At 35.2% G+C, this 14,986-nt stretch overlaps 2 protein-coding genes across 2 annotated transcripts; both read right to left on the minus strand.

Annotated features, from left to right (window-relative positions):
• Nucleotides 1-1,712: 1,712 nt before the first annotated feature.
• LOC137727891 (uncharacterized) lies at nt 1,713-2,204 on the minus strand. Its single transcript, XM_068466787.2, has one exon. It carries the CDS (start codon nt 2,202-2,204, stop codon nt 1,713-1,715), a length of 492 nt encoding a protein of 163 aa, XP_068322888.2.
• A 4,190-nt stretch (nt 2,205-6,394) lies between these two features.
• LOC137727815 (uncharacterized) lies at nt 6,395-7,584 on the minus strand. Its single transcript, XM_068466674.2, has one exon. The coding sequence runs from the start codon at nt 7,281-7,283 to the stop codon at nt 6,717-6,719; it is 567 nt and encodes a 188-aa protein (XP_068322775.2). The 5' UTR covers nt 7,284-7,584; the 3' UTR covers nt 6,395-6,716.
• Between the last annotated feature and the right edge of the window lie 7,402 nt (nt 7,585-14,986).

Below are 14,986 nucleotides of genomic sequence, written 5' to 3' on the forward strand. Positions count from 1 at the left end.
GTGCTAGGTAAGGATGGGAATATACATATAAGGATCACTCCCCTGGGCGATGTGGGATGTCACAATCCACCCCCTTTAGGGGCCCGACGTCCTCGTCGGCACACCACGGCCAGGGTTAGGCTCTGATACCAAATTGTCACATCCCGACCAGGGGCGGATCACTTCCCGGGCCCGCTCCACCACCGTAGCACGATATTGTCCACTTTGGACCCTGACCATGCCCTCACGGTTTTGTTTCTGGGAACTCACACGAGAACTTCCCGATGGGTCACCCATCCTGGGAATGCTCTCATGCACTACTCGCTTAACTTCGGAGTTCCCATGGAACCTGAAGCCAATGAGCTCCCAAAAGGCCTCGTGCTAGGTAGGGATGGGAATATACATATAAGGATCACTCCCCTGGGCGATGTGGGATGTCACATAAATCTTGATAAGAGAGTGATTTTGTAACAGTATATTGTATTTGCATCTTCTCTTATCAATATGTTTTAATTGACAGAAAATATGAGCCATGCTTGCATAAGGCTCAGTTGAGGAGTTGAATTTTGTTTATCAACCTGAAACTTTTGAATTCTGTCAAACAACACAGTGCTTATGGTGTAGGTACTTGTAATCATAAAGTGCACATGTAGAAGAGATTACATATTGCATTTATGATTCAGTATTCGAAGCTATAAGTGACAGGTTGTTAAAGGTTTAATTGCAGCTTTCGGGGACTTGTGATCACCTTAGTCTTAGCCTATGTAACATCATTCTTCTTGGACACTCAAGTGGGAGAATGTAAGATGTGAGTGTCAAGAAGAATGAGTTCTTGTTCTCGACAAACTGATAGCTCAATGTATGAGTTATCATGTTGAGGAAATTCCGATCCTACTTAGCTAAGATTAAGAGTCCTAAGTGGCTAATAACATGCAATTATATTCAAGTAACCTTATCAAGACTTGACAAGAGTTCAGTACTTATGAGGACTATACTGAAACCCTAATCAGTTTGGAATATCCAAGGTATCAGTTAATAGGCCTGATATCAAGGGAGTATGGATATATATATAGGGAGGTCCCTGCACTCACAGTATTATCCTATCTCGTGCTAAAACCCTATTTGATAATAAGGACTCTCGGCTGCTTGAGTGTAGAAGACTCCTTACGAAACCATAGCAGTCATGGCTTTTTCTTCTTCCTCCACTTCGGAAGATAAGTTTATTTCCCTTTAACTGTTTGATTGGTTTATTGTAATTTTGGTTTTATTTGTGATCCTAGTAACTTGTTGATTTTCGAATTACTTTTTTACAAGATGAAGTTGAGTTCTATATATACACCATGAAATCAATTGACAATAAAAGGAGTCCATCATTTACGTAATTGAGTTAGGTTTAGCAATTAGTTCAATTTGTGTTTTGTTGATTCGGTTAGTAGTTGATGCGGCTGGTTTGTCATAGATAAGCCTGTTGTGTTAAACAGCTCAACTACTCCACATTCTGCTCCCTTTGTCAATGAATGAAAACTTGAAGCAGTTCAGTTACATTTTACAGCCTCTTGATCGATTTCTCATCTCTCTGAATTTGCTCTTTGTCAGACCAAATAAATTGAAATAGATGGATTGAATACTAACGATTGTACAACAAATATATGTATGTGTGTGTGCGCGCGTGCGTGTATATATATATATATATATTGAAGTCCGACCAAGTAGTGTACTCATCATACCAATAGTTACATATGTTGCTTGAAATCAATTCTTGGACCGCAGCTGTTTCTTCGACCAAGCATTGGCATGTTATTGTTCGGATTTCTACTCTCAGAGCTTCTTTTTGCTATGTCCCTCAGGGCAGAGGTCAATGAGAGCTTAGGGTTGAGCCTAGTGCTCTTGTACTTCTGGCAAAAGTCCCAGTGAGAGCTCACGACTTCTTGCATGGGAGTGCCATTTGGAGCCCTCGTCATATTATCTTTGACAGCTACTGAACAGAGCCCACAAACCCATTTACCTGAAAAGGAGCCCTCAACTTCGTTGATATAGCCTTGTGTGCACTCCTCCTTCAGCCCACAGCATTTACACTCTGCCTGCTTCACTTCATCAATTGTAGCAAGTATAAAATCGTTGCTACTAAATTCCAGTTCCTTCTTATACTTGTTTATTTCAACTGAAACATCTGAGAATGCCTTTCGAAGCCTTTGCTCGGTCTGCGGCTGTATGTATGCATGCATGTTTACGCGAACGCATGCATGGACATGAAAGAGAGAGATTAGCTCAATGATATAAAAAACCATTTGGACAGATAAAATTAACACATTTATAACACAATTTGATAGAGACGGGCCTATTACTGTACTTGTATTAGATATTGTGTTCAACAAACGTATCAATTTTGTGTGTCTGAATAACATCACCCTTGATGTAAAAAGTTAAAAGCAAGCAATATATTGTATGAGTATAGTTAAAGACAACATTACCATGTCAACTGCTCAGAGACTTGATGATATGATCATATATTTGTTGAGAGAAGTAATAGTTGGCTATGTTGAACTGAAGTACAAGATCTGAACATATCACTTGGGTATTTATACGAAATGAGGGTGTGTGGGTTGGGTTTTCTTGTGGATTGACAGTCGTTTCAAAGGTTGAATGCGATAATGTAATATATTTTAAAGTTAATGTGGATATACATAAGCTTCGAGAAGTTTTCGTCAGTTGCATGCTGAAAGGCCACTTTACAGACCAAAATATCAATGCATTTTACATATAAGTGTTGCTTTTTCATGCCAATGTTGTGCAAATTGCACGCATTGTTATCAAAGTATTAATTTATAAGTGCAACATGCACCACTTGTTAATTGGCTACCTAGGGCTCGTGTTGCACGTTGTTCAGTCAGCGGCCGGGGTTCTTGCATGCATACATGTAAAGTACAATCATAAGCTTAGCTGATATTATATGTGTACTCTAATTAATTGCTTGTAGTCAAGTTTCCACTCGCGAGGAATTGAAGAGCCATGCACATCTTTGAGAATTCCATAAGTTTGTACGTGGTCTTTATGGAGCTAGTTAATTTGGGTTTTAAATGGTTTATTTTCATCCTGTGCATCGACCAAAACTCGTTATATGAATATGTATTTGTGTGATCGCGTGTCACACTGGTACGTGATAAGCAATTAAGTTATATGATAATTTTGTATTTATTTGTTAATATATGCTATAAGTAGGACTATAAATTTTAATATTATCGTCTATTCATATTATAATACTTAAATTAATAACATCACGCAATAATGTCACACTCATGCTGAAATTTATAGACGTCTCTTATAAACCCACAAAAGAAGTCATTAGGTCTTTTAAAATGACCAAGTGCACGGGTAGATAAACCAAAAACAAGAGGAAAATGCATGCAAAAACCATGGATGATAAACCATAGGACGGTCCCCCTCCATCTTACACTGCCAACAAAACTATCTAGCTAGCTAACAAAGACGTGAAGAATGGCCCATCGGTGGAAAAAGATTAATGCTTGATAAAATCTTTAGTTGTGGGGGGTTATTGGAATGGACAATTTAAAAAGTAAACAAAACACCATGCCACCATCATAATTTCCTATTAATAATGCTAGGGAGACTAAATTTCTAAACTAAATAATGTGGATGTTAATGGTTAGATTATTACTTAAGTGTTGATTAACGTGTTTATTTCATATTGGTGACACATCATTTAGTTTATAAACTTAGTTTAAAAGCTTAGGCTCCCTAGCATTACCCTTTCTTACCAACATGTTTGTGGTTGTGAGCTTTAGTTTGTTATGGTACACAATGGTTGCACTTTTAGGGTATGTTTACTAATCCGTAATCAAAATAGAGGGAATTGAATTGAGGAGGAATCAGAATCAGATTCATATAGAAATTGTTTACGAAACTGTCTAGAATCAGAATAGAAATAATGTTGATTCCATACAGGTTGTTTACCAAACACTCCTGAATCGGTATTAAGTTTAATTACCAAGCTGCCCATGCCCTAAAGAAATTCATTTATGGGCTAGTTAATAAATTTTAATTTCCAAAACAACATAAACGTAGACCTAATTTTATATATATATATATATATATATATATATATATATTTAAATAAATAAATAAACAAATAAGATAAAGTATAGAAATAATGAAGTTTTAACGAAACATTACTGTTCACTTTAACGAAAAACTACATTTTTATATTTCCCTGATACTATTCACTACACCTTTATTTATCATTTTTCATTAAAACTAAAAAAAAACTTAAACTTTTCGTTAATTTTTCTTAGAAAGAAAAAAAAAATCCAGGCCATCGCCTTGAATGAGAACAAACAATTACATATTTTACATCATGAATTGGTGGCTGCGGCGCTGGGCATGTGTAGGAATGATAAGGGTGGCCGCGGTGGTAAGGGAGAGGTAGGAGTGGCGCTGCGCAGGCGTGGTGTGGGTTTGTTCGGGTAATGGAGGGTAAACTTGGAGTTTAAAAATTCAAGTGAGGGTATAATTGACAAAAGGTTCCATTCCGGATTCTACAGATCCTCGGGAATTAGATTTCCATCTATGTCTTGGGAGTTGAATTCCTCCAAATAAGGAATTCAATTCCAAAATTTACATGGGTTCCATTATTTTTTTATTCCTTATTATTTGGTAAACGCAAGAATACTTTAAAATTGAAATTTAATTTCTCTTTTTTATTCTGATTACGGTTACATAAGCATACCTTTAATGAGTAATGATATATATGATGCGGCGAGATAATATCAACATTCCCATGATTAATCATCAATAAACTCTATCATCAACAAACGTAGAGTTTACATCACATATTTGACATTGAATCGTGGTACGATTTACTCCTTTTTTTTCTTTTTTTTTTTTAATTTATTCACTCCAAATTACATCAAGGTTATGACATGTAAATTTGCTTTCAAACGTTTCCCTGACGGGACTTGATCACAACTGGGTCTCATCACCACTAACCTGGGGCAGTTTTAGGACGAATCACAGTTCACAAATAGATTTTTTTTTTTTTCTCTAAAAATCCGAGTAATGTTATTCCTACCATGTTTTTGTATCATATTTTCATACCATCTTAGGTGGTATTTGATGTGGACAGCCACATCATTTGAATTAATTAGATTTTTAATTTTAGTTTATTATTTAATAAACTAATAATTAAGAAAAATTAGTTAATTAAATAATAATCGTGGTATACGAAAAGTCTTTCTCCTTCTTTTCTTTGGGCTTTGCAAATTTATCAAATAATGTGTCTGTTCACATCAGATGCTACCTAAGATGTTATAGAAATATGGTATAAAAACATAGTATGAATAACCTCTTAAATCTCATCCTCCAATACTATAACAAATTATTGTTTAACCAAAATGGAAATATTGTTTGCATATTTAAAAAGGTGAAAGTTGCCATGACTTGATATATGCTCAAAATAAACGAGACAGTATTTTCCACCAAAAGAAAAACGAGATTGTGGCTGGATTTGGTACCGTACCAAACCTCCAAACCAAATTTTTGATATTTTAAAATCTATTATCATTGTCGTGTCAAATTTTCAGTAATACTAAATAGTTCGGTTGGTATAGTAATGTAGTAACGATACCACTTTAATAATAGGCCATTTTATTTTGGCCAAAATCTGAAAACATATTTAGTTCAATATACAAATACCATTAAAAAGAAAATCACCCTTCAATTATATGGCAGCAACCTCTTTATTTATTCTTTGTCAAACATTTATTAGTTATTAATCCAAATTTACTAGATTAAAATGATTATAAGAAGAAAATACCTCGAGGCAACGTATAAGAAGGTAAAATGAGTTTTTCCCTTAGTGTGCCAGTTGGTTTTTTTATGTTAAATTAAAAATAAAATGTTTAATTATCTTTTTTTTGTTGGATTTTTTTTAATTAAAAATAATAATAACAAAATGCACTAAGTGAGTTTGTGTTGAAATTACTGTTTAACTCTAGTAAAACATTTTTGGATACCATTCACATTTATGATTGATTCTATACAATTATCATACTATTGCTGATTGATACGGATCAGGATCTTTTCCTGAGCAAAGGATGAGGATCTTCCTGACCAAACTCATCGGGCCGTTGAAATTTTATCCAACGGATACAAACAGAGGGTCCATCTAAAAGTTATAATAATTGTAGCCTTTGGATAAAATTTCAATGGCCCGATGAGCTTGGTCAGGAGGATCCTCACCCTTTGCTCAAGAGAGGATCCTGATCCGATTGATACAAAATCAGCATAGTACAATAATATGCTAAAAATTTCACCCCTAAGCTCAATTTTATACAAGGCGTTTATATATTCCTTCATAGCTAGGCTCATCCTATACGACCAAGTACATGTATAAAGAAAGGAATAGAAATTTGGCAAAAACTTTATTTATGTGCCAGGGTTAACTAATCAACAACATTAGCAAGTGTTGAATTGTTTAACCGATTGAGTCCCTTGTTCAAATCATCTTCCTTCCCTTAATGCAGATTAAAATTGTAATATCTGTGTAATAAAAAACTAATCGATCAAAGTAAGATTAGCATTAGATTGTTACATTTATTGCAAATGGAAAGTGCCCCCTTTGACGCTAACTATGATGGATACTTGTTGTGTTACATAGAGAAAAAATACTTAAAAAGTCCTTTCAAATAACAAAGGTTTACAATTTAGAGTTTAATTAGAGTTTAAGATTTAGGGCTGAGTTCTTCTCGGTTGATTGCGGGAATACAACTGGAGCTCCTTGCAATACCCCCGTTACCCTTTCGAACACTCTTATCTCTAGGACTTATGGATTTTGCCCTAACTGTTGAACTCTTTTTGAAGATCTCTTTGATGGCCTCAGCTTGGTACAAAACGGGGTATGCCCTACCAAGCCTATTGAACTTTTCACAAGCACTCATATGCTCATTTACAGCCTCTTCTCGTTTGCCTCCATTCTTGTCCATCTCTTCCTTCACAGCCTCAGCACACAACCCGCAAATTAACTTCCCCGAAAACTGGCTGCGCACGCGATCTATGTACTCATTCGTGCACTCCTCAGACATGCCACAGCACTCACACTTGGCATCCTCAACCTCGGATATAGTTGGAAGATGAATGTCATCATCAAGGGATTCTTTGCTGCTGCTGCTTAGTTGAGCTGAGATGTCAGATATGGTTCTTTGGAGACTTCCCATTGAGAGTATTGGTGGCTTGTGGACAGTGTTGGCCTTAGAATATGAACCCATCTGGTTTTCTCTGTTTGGTGGCATGATGGTGAACTTGTTGAAGTTCTTAGAACTTTAAAATTTTGAGTTTGAAGATTTATGGACTTGTAGGTTCTACTTGTAATTTATATTGTTTTCTGTTTTCCTGCAGAGGATGAGAGAAAGTGTATGTGGACTATGAGTACATGTGAGAGAGAGAGAGAGAGAGAGAGAGAGAGAGAGAGAGAGAGAGAGAGAGAAGGAGAGAAGGCTCCTGAATAAGCAAGATTTTTCATGAAGTGTTGAAAGCTAATAGGTCTTTTCTGCTTTTTCTGATATGAAGGATTCTGCTTTGGTTGTTTTGGCTTAAATGCAGTATTATGCAGTTCAGTTAGAAACCTTTATGTGGTGAGTTCTTATTGTTATTTACTTTTAAATTATATACTGGAACTGGAAGCCTGGAAATCAGCATATGGTGAGAAAAATGGTGCAAAAAAAAAAAAGTATTCATAGACTCATAGTAGGGTTTCGTTGTGAAATTAACAAATTGTTTCTGCAAATTAAGGCATTATTAATTTTCTTTATTTCTTACTGTAAAAAATATAGGAATTCAAAAACTAGGGTTTGATCTAAAGAGCTATATCTTCACGAGAAACAAAACCAACCATGCATGTGAAAAGTTGAGAGATCATAACAAAATTGTGGTCACATCAGATTCTCACATGTATTCGAAGGTGTGAAGAAGAAAAGCACTTGTTGATCGAGCTGTCAGTATTTCCCTTGTTGGGAAGAAAGAAAACAACGGCATTATTGGGATATTTAGTTAAAAGGAAGGACTTGGATTGTCAGCCCTCCCCATCCCATACCATTTCCATCCCTTCCTATATTATGTGGTTACGGTTAAGTCGCGTCAACATTTTATATTCCTATTGTGTTTTGTTTTATTATTTCTATAAAAAATTAATATAAAATGTTGACATGGTTTAACCGTGACCACAGAAATAGAAAATGATGGAAAATGTATGGAATGGGCACGGCAGATGATCGAAGTCCTAAAAGGAAAACCAGGAAGTTGGATCACTTTTTAACCTTTTTTTTTTTTTTTTTTTTTTGGTGTGAAGCGACCTCTTGATCAACTTTGTGAAGGCAACACGGGAACTTCATTAATATGAAAATTACACCACAAAAAAGGGGGAATGACACTTTTTAGTCGGCATGTTACCAAATCTTTATTATTTGGTGGATTCTTTAACCAATAACGTGTTATTTGTTTATTTATTGTTACGTAGAACGTAGTAGGACATAAACGAATATTCGATCCTATTTCTTATTTTTAGGGTTTGAATTCCTCGATCATACGCGTTTTCAAATATTAATAATTTGGAATTGTAAAGGCAAAACCTTCTTCATCATTTTTAATTTACGGGAGAGAGATATTCCAACAGAGATTCGATCCAATTTCTTATTTTTAGGGTTTGAATTCCTCGACCATACTCGTTTTCAAATATTAATAGTTTTGGAATTATAAAGGCAAGACCTTCTTCATCATTTTTAATTTACAGGAGGGAGATATTCCAACATTGGAAAGAGAAGTACTAATTTTGGATCAGGAAAAAACACAAAGAGATGGGCTTGGGCTTTTTGGCCAATTACGAAAGTTAGTTTACAATTGGAAAAGCTGAACTTCACTAGGCCTATGGGCTACCTCAACTTTGAGAAGGCCTACATAGCCTGATTATGACAATGTGGATACTCATTTGTGGCTGAGGCCCTTATCACCCAGCCCAGCTTCAAAAACAATCTTTAGAAACAATAATGCTCACTTTTATTAATTTCACCATTATAAAAATGCATAATTAATTTGTAATCTTTTGTTTAAGGAATTTTGGCCGTGCTTTTAGGGGCTAAAAGTGTTTTTAGATAATAAAGAGTGTTTTTTTGTTCGCGGTGCTTTAAAAAACTCTTGAATTTTTTAAATAAAAAATTATAATATAGATAAAATAAAATATAAAAGCACATTCAACCTAACGTTATCGCATACCTTACTAATCATATAATTTTGATCAAGCTTAATATGAAATCATTAAGAGGTAATAAGGAATCTCTCATTTTTCTCACTTATCATTCATACAATGAATCTCTCACCATGTTTTGATACCACTAATAATAGTAAAATTTAAAAATAAATAAATAAATTGGGCACGTCGGATTCAATCAAAATCAAGAGTCGTATAGGGTTTGCAATTTTTCCCGGGTTACATCCATAGCTATTCCAAATGAACATACAAAGAACTGACTTTCTGAGCTTTGGTTTTTAGCTTTTCAGGACCCCAATTGACTGATAAGTGCTTTTTTTTCAAAAGCAAAATTGAATATCCAACTTCCCAAAGAAGTATAGCGCCAAATCCCCCATATTTATTTCGGACAAAAATGTTATCCCCCAACCCAAACCACCAATCAATCAACATGCTTTTTTTTCTTGCACTTATTTCTTTCCTCTCTGTAAAATTGTCGCAATTGAAAACTACATGCACCAAAAACATCATCTTCAAAGACTTTTGAGGGTAAAGAAGCCAAAAAATTCATGTTGCCACCACATAACAGGTTTTGCGTCCTTTCATGGCCTTGAAAATTTGCTTTCATAAAGCAGAAGCATCGGAGCCAACGGCTAGTTTTAGTTTGGTGACCTAACCCTAATCCTAACTCAATATCCACCACGCACCAATTGAACTGTCCCCAAAAGCTAACTAAACATATCTAAACTACATATTAATAGAATTTTCTTTTGATTTTCTAAACTACATATTAATAGAATCATCTTCGTTAACCAAAAGAGAGTGAAAAGACTATTTAATTTTCTATCACCACGAAAAAGTTAAGGGTAATAACGTAATTTCATAAAACAAAATTTTGCTTTTTTTTGTTTAAACATCACCTACATATTAATAGAATTTTCTTTTGGTTTCCTAAACTACATATTAATAAAACCTTCTTCGTTAACCAAAAGAGGGTGACAATACTATTTAGTTTTCTATAACCACGAAAATGTTAAGGGTAACAACATAATTTCACAAAACAAAATTTTGTTTTTCTTTTTTTGTTTAAGCATCACCTACAGGTGATTTTAACATCTCTAATTTTTTAAAAATTTAGAAAACATTATAACTCTCTCCCTCTCTCCCCACTTCCACCTTCTCTCTCACTCTTTTCCTCTCTCCTTCAAATTAAAAAAAAGAAATAAAAAATTTCACACACACACTTTAGAGCAACTCCAGCGTTGTAGCCCTTCCACCAGGCTATTCACTATTCAATCCACCTTAGAGCAAGCCTATCGTTGCTAGTTGCTCGGGGGACGGGGGAGAGAAAAGGGGCCCAAGGCCCTATGGACCGGCTCCAGCGTTGGAGAGCCCGAGTGAAGGTGGAGGCCCGAGCTCTGGGCCCGTGGAGAATTGCCAGCCCAAGAGCCTGAGGCCCTGTGACGCCAGCCTGACGTTAGGCCTTATTTAATTTTTTTTCTGTCAAGCGCGTGCACCCCACTTGTGCGTGGGGGCGTGTCGCCGACACAAATCAGAAAAAAAATTTGCTTTTTCAGTTACCGTTGGGAAGCCACGTGGCTTCCCACAGTCCTTTCGATCTCAACAGATCTTTAATTTGGACCGTTCGATCTCAACGGTAAAAAAAAAAAAGTCTTATTTAATATCCACCATTCGATCTAAGATCAATGGTGGATATTAATATGCTTTATAAATAAAAAAAATAAAAGAAAAAATAGTTTTAAAATTAAGAAAAGTTACCGTTGTGACACATGGCACAATCTGGAGTATCGGAAATCCATCCCCAATAATTGTCTTTTCGGATTTTATGACAAGTGGTGCAACAACAATGATTAAAAATCTTATCCGAAATTACAAATAAAATTATTTTGTATTATTTAATAATACTTCGGATAATGACACGTGGCGCAACGAAAACGATTAAAAATATTATCCGAAATTACAATTAAAATAATTTTGTATTATTTTATAAATAAAAAAATACTAATATTTTATTGCCTATTGCCAGGGCTATTATTGTTCATTAAGGGCATTTACTGTTCATAAGGTGGATTGAATAGTGCATAGCCTGGGGGGAGGGCTCCAACGCTGGAGTTGCTCTTATGAACAGTAATAGCCCTGGCAATAGCCTTTGCATCTCCACCGTTACACTTTCATAGCCCTGACAATAGGCAATAAAATATTAGTATTTTATTTATTTATAAAATAATATAAAATAATTTTAATTGTAATTTCGGATAAGATTTTTAATCGTTCTCGTTGCGCCACGTGTCATTATCCGAAGTATTATTAAATAATACAAAATAATTTTATTTGTAATTTCGGATAAGATTTTTAATCGGTTCGTTGCGCCACTTGTCATAAAATCCGAAAAGACAATTATTGGGGATGGATTTCCGATAAATTTTTTAATCGTACTCGCTATGCCACGTGTCATTATCCGAAAATACAATTATTGGTGATGAATTTTTGATAAGATTATTAACCAATCACGTCGCACAACGTGTCATAATCTGTTTACAATCTTTGAGGATAGATTTCCATCAGATTTTTAATGAATGATGGCATGCCACGTGGCATTATGTACAACCTAATCCTTTCTGAATCCTCCATATAATCCACCATCTATCCTCACAAATCTCACACCAATTTTCTCAAGATCTCTATCATTATTCATAGTTTCTGCTTCCTTCTTCACAAGGCGTCTCTCCACGTACTAAACGATTGGCTACGTAATTTCCAACGACTGGTCATCGATTATTTGGTTCTTTTCCCACCAATTTTCTCAAGATAATTGGTATGAATAAGACTCCACATTTCTCACAACTGCATCTCATTACCCGTAAGCGAACTATGAGTAACTTCAACTCAATTAGTACACAATGCAACATCTTCAAGAAGCGATCAATTCGTACATGCATTAGTAGTCATTTTGTTGAAAAAAAAATGGATTGAAACTTTGAGACAAAGAAAGGAATGTGATTGAAAGTGGTTGAGAAAATATGAAATTGTTGTGTAAGGTAGATGATAATGAGAATGTATTTATAGAAAAGTAAAAACAATTTTTTTTAAAAAAAATTCAGATTTTTTTTTTGAAATTTTTACAATTTTTATTCAACTAATTAATCTCTGCAGTTGGATATAAAAAAATTTGAATTCCAACACTCCAGATTGTGCCACGTGTCACAACGGTAACTTTTCTTAATTTTAAAACTATTTTTTCTTTTATTTTTTTTATTTATAAAGCATATTAATATCCACCGTTGATCTCAGATCGAACGGTGGATATTAAATAAGACTTTTTTTTTTTACCGTTGAGATCGAACGGTCCAAATTAAAGATCCGTTGAGATCAAACGGACTGTGGGAAACCACGTGGCTTCCCAACGGTAACTGAAAAAGCATTATTTTTTTCTGATTTTGTGTCGGCGACGCGCCCCCACGCGAGAGTGGGGTGCACGCGCCAGACAGAAAAAAAATTAAAAATGGCCTGACGCCAGGCGGACATCAGCGCTGGCGTCACATCCACGGGCTCTCGGGCTGGCAATTCTCCACGGACCCGGAGCTCGGGCCTCCACCTCCACTCGGGCTCTCCAATGCTAGAGCCGGTCCACAAGGCCTCGGGCCCCTTTTATCTGGCCTGTCCCCCAAGCACCCAGCAACGCTGGACTTGCTTTTATGTGTGGGCATATACTAGTTTATTATTATAAGTGAGAATCTGTGATTCAATTTAGACATGCAGACATGATTATGCTAGTTATCAATTTAGAAATCATTTATTTATTGGAATCATTAAGTTTTATATTTAAAAATCTATATGATTGATTAAATTATGAAGTGAATCTACTAATCAAATAATCATCTAAAAGCAAGTGATTTGTAGCTTAATTAGTTAAGAGTATTTGTCATTGTATCTGGTATCCATATTATAATTCTCTCTTATAATTTAATGTATATTATTTTATCATTTGTATAAAGCTATCAAAAATATATAATGACGGGGTGAGCTCAATATGGTGGTGTATCTAGTACTAACCCTTCGTAATTTTAGCATATCTATGTCACAATGATAGAAATTAAAACAATGAAACTAAAATAATAAAGATTGGACCGACTTGGTCCTTTTTCAAGCTTTGAAAAATCGTTCTGAATCTTCCGATGGTGTATGTACGGGAGATGGTGTTGACAAGTAAGCAAAGATGTAAAGTCAAGGGGATCTGATATAAAAATCCCGATTTGATTATTATTTAGCTGTGAAATGAAGCAGATAAGGCTCCAGACTTGAATTCGTTCAAATTCGTAAGTAAAATACGTGGTTTCTGAAATGCATTAGTTTAATTTTTTTTTTTGCTAATTTCATCATTTAACAAATGCTAGATCCTAATGCGCCATATATTACATCCATATTTTAAGATATATTGATTGTCAATTTTATACAAAGATTAGAAGAGTGCTTAAAATGTGGACTAAGTCTATGCATATTAGCAAGTAATGTCTAATCAGACGATCAAGTTTATAGAAAAATTAAATTGTGCAATTCATAAACCACGTGGTGTAAAATGTAAAAATTAAAACCTCGTGACTCAATTTGCAATTGACGCTCATACCTTGTGGTGTAAATTGTAAAATCCAGTTAATCCAAAAAATGAATAAAAATCAGATTTGGGCTAAATTTTAAATTTAATATGGTATGGTAATAGTAATAAATTTTTTAATACCAAAATTTTTAATAGGAAGTTTTAACGAAACATTTCCTGTACTGTTCACTTTTAATGAAAAATCACATTTTTACCTTTCCCTGATACTATTTACTACACATTTATTTATCATTTTTCAAGTTTTTTTGAATTTTTCGTTAGTTTTCATTTTTTTAATATAATCATTTGTACGAGAGTTTTTGGTATGGTGGGACTTGGATCCTCTCCTGAGCCCAATGAAATGATCCTCTTGACCAAATAACTTGGGCCGTTGGATGAAAATTCAACGGCTACAAATAAGAGGTCATTTTAAAGTTATAATAATTATAACCGTTAAATTTTCATCTAACAGTCTAAGTCCTTTGGTCAGGAGGATCCTCTCCTCGAGCTCAGGAGAGGATCCAAATCCGGTATGGTGACACCCATCCCATACATACCTTGCTAGTAGCTAGGTCCCTGTGGTAAAATAATTCTCCTCTCTTTCGCTGGCAATTTACTTCAAAGGGCTTGGCTAGCTGGCTCAACATGGCAGCTTAATCTTTGACAGCTTAATCTCTTTTAATTAGAGGAGTGTTAAACCTACCCCATTTTCTTATTTCCCCACTCTACTTAAATGTGAAAATTCCATTAACAATTATGTCCTTTTAGAGAATAATCGTAAGGACCTAAACAATAACCAATTGTATTTTGTCACGTAAGCATTATATTTTTTTCATTAAAAACTAAAATAGTAGAAAAAGAAAAGAACAAAAAATCAGAAAACCCCCACCCCGTTCTCACTATTATAACCACGACAAGTGCACAACCACACGCCTCCCTCACGGCGGCATTGACGGCTACCTTCTCTTCAACTCCTCCCCTTTCCCTTTGTCTCATTACAGTGTACGATCTCGATCCAATTTCGGCAACGAAAGAGATTGTGTACAGCGAAGGAAGATGGGTAAACCCATGGAGGTGGGTAGTTTTGAGGCTATGGTGGTGCTGCGAAGGTTGGATGGGGTGGAGCCTAGCTGGGTGTT

The sequence above is a fragment of the Pyrus communis genome, chromosome 15 (assembly GCF_041283825.1).
Source record: "Pyrus communis isolate YQ-2024b chromosome 15, ASM4128382v1, whole genome shotgun sequence".
Classification (NCBI taxonomy): Eukaryota; Viridiplantae; Streptophyta; class Magnoliopsida; order Rosales; family Rosaceae; genus Pyrus; species Pyrus communis.

Coding starts and splice junctions, on each gene's coding strand:
- LOC137727891 (XM_068466787.2), bottom strand. CDS start 2,204: ATGCATGCATACATACAGCCGCAGACCGAGCAAAGGCTTCGAAAGGCA.
- LOC137727815 (XM_068466674.2), bottom strand. CDS start 7,283: ATGCCACCAAACAGAGAAAACCAGATGGGTTCATATTCTAAGGCCAAC.